The sequence below is a fragment of the Chaetodon auriga genome, chromosome 13 (assembly GCF_051107435.1).
Source record: "Chaetodon auriga isolate fChaAug3 chromosome 13, fChaAug3.hap1, whole genome shotgun sequence".
In the NCBI taxonomy this organism is placed as follows: Eukaryota; Metazoa; Chordata; class Actinopteri; order Chaetodontiformes; family Chaetodontidae; genus Chaetodon; species Chaetodon auriga.
The window spans coordinates 15,537,605-15,544,204 of NC_135086.1; the positions used below are offsets into that span (position 1 = coordinate 15,537,605).

General features: G+C 41.8%; 1 protein-coding gene across 2 annotated transcripts; it reads right to left on the reverse strand.

Moving 5' to 3' along the window:
* Positions 1–415: 415 nt before the first annotated feature.
* On the reverse strand, positions 416–6,600 carry acp6 (acid phosphatase 6, lysophosphatidic). 2 transcript variants are annotated; one of them, XM_076746982.1, is made up of 11 exons: positions 6,499–6,600; positions 5,206–5,428; positions 4,955–5,083; positions 3,987–4,117; positions 3,749–3,828; positions 3,571–3,658; positions 3,250–3,382; positions 2,350–2,450; positions 2,162–2,254; positions 1,901–2,066; positions 416–1,814 (listed from the first exon to the last, which is right to left on the reverse strand). In XM_076746982.1, the coding sequence occupies exons 2-11, from the start codon at positions 5,419–5,421 to the stop codon at positions 1,680–1,682; spliced, it is 1,272 nt and encodes a 423-aa protein (XP_076603097.1). In that variant the 5' UTR covers positions 5,422–5,428; positions 6,499–6,600; the 3' UTR covers positions 416–1,679. The 2 variants fall into 2 exon arrangements, with proteins under 2 accessions (XP_076603097.1, XP_076603096.1); XM_076746981.1 differs by lacking the exon at positions 6,499–6,600 and adding an exon at positions 5,874–5,980.

Below are 6,600 nucleotides of genomic sequence, written 5' to 3' on the forward strand. Positions count from 1 at the left end.
AAGTCATACCAAGAAACAGCATTGCCAAGTGAACTTTTTTTTGGGGGGGGGGGCTTTTTAGCCTTTATGATAGGGACAGCTGGAGGTACAACAGGAAAGGGGGCAAAGAGAGAGGGGACGACACGCAGCAAATGGGCCGCAGGTGGGAGTCGAACCTGTGGCCACTGCAGAGGTCTGACAGCCTCAATACATGGGGCGCACACCCTGAGCTATAGGGGCACCCCGCCAAGTGAACATTTTATCAGGTGGTACTTACTGAGATCTATTTTCAGAGGACATCACACTTCCAAAATAGATACAAGCATGTTGATGCATTTGAACTCTACTAAACTAGTCGTACTTGTCTAACAGGTGTTTTATTCAGCTGGTAGGAATAGTAAACAGACCCTAATGTGACAGGAGCCAGAGAAAGAGACAGCATTGACCAAAATCTTTATTTATGCCTCACCAATCCAAACCACACTTTAACATTTTAAGTAACAGGTCACGGGAACTCCCCTGAGGTACAATATGTGTTATTGTAACACAGTAACTCAGGTGTATATAACGGGCACGTACTAATGCCAACATTACTCTGTGGTCTGATAATATCAACAAATTCCCACAAGAGGGCAACCTGATGTTTCACTCTTCAAACATAATATGGCAGAATTATGCCCTTTCTGCAAGTTCTACATGACTATGAAGACATTCACCTACACACTAATGTACAATCCACTTTCTGCACCCCTTTGTTAATGAACATAAGATACAGTACATAAAATGCCTAGTATCCCCCTGAGGAATGAAATGACTGAATATGAAAGATTTGATTGTTGAATACAACCAAATTGGCATAATTGCATGAGCAATGAAATACAGCTACTGAAGATGCCATATTGGTTAACCTTTAAGATGTCCATACATGTAGTGTATTGCTCTGGGCCATATACCTCCATTGTCTAATAACTCTTGAAAACATGCAGGTGACATGTTCCTTCATTGTAACAAACATGGGCACTGTAGTTTATTGTGAGTCAATCTCACATACATTTGTGCTGGTGCTGTAAATACTCACTAGAACATGTTTGTATCAATCCGCAGCTGAAAATAGTCCCTTACTAATGCACAACTGACTGTACTGTTTCAGGGAATTACTTAAATTACTTTTTTTTTTTTTTTTTCAAATGACACTAAGTATTTCCAATCTGTTTTTAAAGATGTATGAAGGTACTGAGAGATGGGCAGACATGATTGGTGACAATGATAAGAAAAACATGGAATAACATCAGCCTGCATCATTAAACCAAACACATTAGGTGCAGGCAAATGTAGATCTGTGCATTAAGCATGTGATATCAGGCATAGACAGTAGAGCAAAATCATTCAACACATACACTTGTCAATATGCCATAATAATTAAATTAATTTACCTATATGGAAAAATTTACTGCCATCCTGCACAGAGATGAGGAATTATGAAAGGACAAGTCTGACGTAAACTGAAAGAGGCTCTAATCCAACACTTGTTGGTGTGCCCAAAGTAGTCCCTGGTATAGTCCGACAGTGATGTATAATCAACTGAAGGTGGCTGGATGGAGTGAGAACTGAGAACATAACACAAAACATGATGTGCGGTAGCTATCAGAGTGTAATGTCATAGGCAGGGCGATGTTGAAACGTGAAAGTTTGTTGAGGTTTCAGGGCTTGGTCAAGCCCTCAGTTTTGTTACAAAGTGACTGGTAGAGTTCAGTGCTGAGGGTGTATGCTGAGAGGACCTGTTTGAACTCCTCCAGGGGGCAGTAGACTCCACTACAACCTGGTATGAGTTGATCCTACAGAAAGACAAGCAAAGAGTAAAACACAAGGAAAGAGAAGCAACAGCTTATCAAATAAATGCAGGCAAAACCTCATCCTGTACCTGGCCTATGTATGACACTTTCACAAAGGCCTTGTTGGTCTGCTGGTGTTGGTGCAGCTCCAGAGTGATATCGGCGGCATATGGCGGCCATCTCATATCAAAAACCCCCAGAGCCATCAGACAGGGAATCAAAGTGGTGTCATGTGCAGAGTACAAAAACAACTTCCTGTTTGAGAGAGGATTTGAACAGGGGACCATTTAAAAACCAAACACAATCCAGCCTGTGCAAGAAATGGGTGTGTCCGTCCCGAGATGTCCAACCTGTTTGGCTCTGACGAGGTGCCCTGTAACTTCTCCTCAATGTTGCCTAACAGAGTGTGCAGGAGGGGTCCCACACACAGCTGCAGGTTCTCCCTGATGAAAACAGAGCAAAAGAATTAAAGGTGGCTTTGTTGAAAACGAAAGGCTTAGGTAACACTTCCTCATATGTTGACTTTGTTTCATCTAACCTCTTGCTGGGTTCGTACACATGACACATCATGTCCACAGCTCTCTGTTCCACTTTATTCCTCCAGGTGTCCAGTGCTGGTGGGCAGGGCAGGCCGTGCGTCTGTTAATGTGCATACACAGTTGGTGTCAGTTCTGCTGTTGAGCAACACAAAACCTCTAAAGGAAACTTCTAGCATGGTCCAGAGTGGATACTTTATTATGAGATATTTGCCATTTTCCCCTGAAGCATAGTTATTTTCTTATGAGCTGTCTATATGGCAACTTGCAGTTAAGACCTGCATTGTTGTGTTGCTCTAATTCATCAGTTTGAATGAGTGGTAACTCGTAACAGGTGGATCTGAACATTATCAGTGAGAATGTTGAGTGGGGCTCTAGTATTTGGCTTTGGCTGGTGAGGGGAAAAGAATATTCAGCAAAGCCCAATTAGAGGCCCCTTCGGCCTTGTTTCAGATCTTTTAGTGGCCCCAGTTTGCACATTTAAAAGACGGTTATTTGAACATCTACGAAAAATGCCCCTCTCAGCCTGATATTACCCTACTCATTCAACTCTGCAAAAAATGATTTTCAGTCTCTTGTCCAGCAATGAATTTCTTTCACTGACTGAATTAGAAGTTTTGCCATCTATGCAATTCCGAATTTAATGGGAACTTAACTGATTTTAAAATATCTTCAATTACAGCATTGAGTACGTTAAACTGTAATCATGCTGAATCTGTTATTTTAGCTTTTTAATCTCTAGAAACTTAATAAACTCTGTTAAAGAGTTTCATTTTACATAACTAGCAGCTTGCTAGGTTTCCACTCTAGGCAGGCGAAGTCTTGATAATAATGGTATGTATTCTGATAGCTTGTGGTGAGACCTAATAAAAGTCATATGAATCATGATGTGGCAATGTCACCTCTCTGGCAACCATGTCGTCCCTAATGAGGATGAAGTCGATATGCTGGTGAGCAGCAATGCCCAGCGCACTCTGGATGCTCTGCAGGTCTGCTGCAATGTCTGGCAGAGTGGACGACTCTGCCCAGCGGTGGCTGCACAGAACACACACAATGTCAGCCACAAAACACAGACACACCATGACAACCTGTCAGAGGCATCTCAACTCGGCTTATAATTTTGCACAACATATTATTCAAGTTTCAGGTTTTGGGTAGCAAGTGCATAGGATGTTTGAGGCCTGGTGCGACCGTTGGCTGGTATCAAAATATACTCTACATACCTGCCAAGGATTTGGAGCATCTTGCATCCATGGTAGTTTGGATACAGGATTTCAGATTCTGCCTCCGTTGTTAATATAGGCACAATTTCTTGAAGTAGAAAAGAAAATTACAAAAACAGATTATATGAGATCCAGCATAGAATAAAAAACATAATGCACATGTGGAATTCTATCCTACCTTTTTGTTTCTGCTGGAAGAGCCCTGCTACCAGGCACTTGGCAGATTCAATGGTCCTCACAATGTTAGTGGAGCGCACACTAAACAAGGAAAAAATAGGTCATGGAAGCTAGCCAACTCAAAAATAGTAAAGCATTTAGGCTGATATCCTTTGAACTGCACTCATAAAGCCAATGTAATAAAACTGTACAGTACAGAAAAGCGTTTGTGCTATTGCTACATGATGTGCACCACTTACTAGACCTCGGCTGGACTAAAGGTCGAGCTGAGGAAATGCCTCTCCTCAATGTATCTCCTCCTCAGCCTCTTGCCCAGCTCATACAGCTGCTGCATGCCCACTGTGGTCAGCTGACCAGGGAACGTGCCACCCTGCAACAAACAGGATCAAGTTTTACTCACAGATGTGGCCTAACAGACACACACCTGTGACGGCATGCAAGAATCCACAGTGAATACAGTACAAAAATGGCAGGAGTCCATATTGTGGGATTTAGTTTTCTAAGCTAAATCCTGCACAGTAAACCTCTTTAGCAAAGCAGCTAACTCAGCACAGGAAACTATTACTTCTGTGGACTATGTGGGTGGCAAACAGGAAGGAATATCTCACTGGGAACTTCCACACACCATTCAGCAGCATTACAGAGAGGGGGTGAATGAATGAACCCACTCTAATGTCATCTGTATGGCTTTGTCATGAATCTTAACGGCCACTAGAGGGAGAATGGCTAACTGAGAGACTAAGAGAGAGGTGCATTCTGAATTCACATGGTTGTTCACATCTGTAAAATACATATCTATAAAAAGTATTTAATGCAAAATTACTTGTTGCAACTTAACAAAAGAACAGTCCTTTATTTACCACAGCAGACATTAACTTATAGCAGAAAAAGAACAGATGTAACTAACAATACAGCTAGTGACTCTTGGCAAAGTTAGTAAGTTATCTGTGCCAGACTGCGCAATGTCAGGGATGTAACACTGGCACACCTACATGGAATGACATTATGTTACTACTTAAACCTGTGCCTTTCCAGCTGCGACTTGTCTAAATGTGCGCAGTGAAAATTCAGATGTATTTAGCCGTTCCCCTCCCACAGCACGTACTGTATTATCAGGAATCAGCTGCACAAGTTGCTAAGACTGAGTTTGATCCTTCAGCTCTTATTTGGTGGACTGCATTCAACACCACAAAACACACCTACTCACGGTCAGTACGTTTTTCCGATAGCTGTCCTCTACAGGAGCTGGAGGCTTGGGGCCACCATGAAGATCTGTCACTACATAGTTCATATGGGTGTATGCTGGAGGCTCCAAGAGCGTTGGAACCCATTGGACCTTTGACAAGACAAACGTGCCCAGACAAAGAACTGCTTAGTTTAACACCCAGATATCATGTGACTTCATCTTTCAGCGGCACAAGCTGTAAATGGGTTGATGAAATGCAGAGTGTTTTTTACCTCCATCACATCAGGTATTGACTTCAGTGGTGTTCGAGCGCCATGTCGGAACAGGACTTGCACCAATTTTAGTTCATAGGGAGAAGTGGGATTTGTATCAGCAGAGGTGGAACTGGAAGCCACCTGGTCTGATTCAGTTTTCTGTGACCACAGCAATGAACCAAAAGCCATCGACGCCGAACCTAAAACACCTGCTTTGGTCCAAGCACTCCTCATGGCTGTGCTGTAGAAAAAACAAAACAAAACAAAACAAAAAAAAAAACAGTCCAGTCAACTCCATGTGCACTGACTTTTTATCATGACTGTAACTTTAGCAGTAGCATTAGTCTGCCTAATGTTACACAGTAGTTGTGCAACACACTAGCTCAAACTTCCTCTGTATTCTGTAGTAAGACAGCAACAAAGGATTTGTGTCACGATCAATCTGAAGAATGATGTTCTTAATTAACTGGTTGTTTGACATATTCACACTGCTTATTTGGAAGGAATTCAGGACTTTTTTTTTCTTGATTAGTTCTAATTTGACTGAAGCGATTAATCAATTCTCAAAATAATTGACTTTCTTTTCTTTGATGTCGACTGTTAGACGTTGGGTCGACTAATCGTTTTAGCTCTACTTTCAGCTAAGTTATGACGTTACTGTGTATGATGTAACTTCAGACACTAACCTGCGATAACTGATACAATTAAACTTCCGGCTAAGTCCAATGATGTCGATGATAATGACGATGATGATGATGACGATGAAGTAGCAATAACGTTAAATGACTCGAGCAGTTAAGTAAGGCAGAGTGAGCACCTCCACAAGGCCGATCAACAGGAAGATCCTTAAATACTCATCATATTTGACGTCAGACATAACCTACGTTAAATAAGATAAAAGCTAACCAATGAGACCAACTGTAGCACACGCTTGTGTAACGAGCTGTTCGGGGGGCGTAGCAGCTTTTCTAATCAAATATTTCCGCATTCATGAATGATATGAAGTTCATATAAGCTCCTTATGCAATGAAACTCCCGAATAACGATCCTCTAAGATTAGGACCATTCACCCAACGGACAAAGTTAGCCAACAAACATTGCTCAAGCCGTTTCAATACAAACTCGTGGCTAACTGAAGCACGTTAAGAAAACACCACTTGGCACAATGCTAACGTTAACTCTTTCAAAACTAGCTAGTTGCAACACAACATGATAGCATGAAGTTTAACTTCCGTCTCAGCAGTCAACCTAGCTAGCTGTGACGTTACCATGACAACAAAGCTCGCTCTTATTACAGGTATAACTACTTACTTTGGGGAAAAAAGTTCTTCTGCTACTCCCGATATAAAACACAGCGTTCAGTAAATGATAAATTCACTTGTCATTCGCCAGTTGTAGCTACCAGTTCAAGCC

Coding starts and splice junctions, on each gene's coding strand:
- acp6 (XM_076746982.1), bottom strand. CDS start 5,421: ATGAGGAGTGCTTGGACCAAAGCAGGTGTTTTAGGTTCGGCGTCGATG. Junction 3,659..3,748: donor CTTCCAGCAGAAACAAAAAG/GTAGGATAGAAT, acceptor TTCTACTTCAAG/AAATTGTGCCTATATTAACA. Junction 3,383..3,570: donor ATGCTCCAAATCCTTGGCAG/GTATGTAGAGTA, acceptor TGTTCTGTGCAG/CCACCGCTGGGCAGAGTCGT.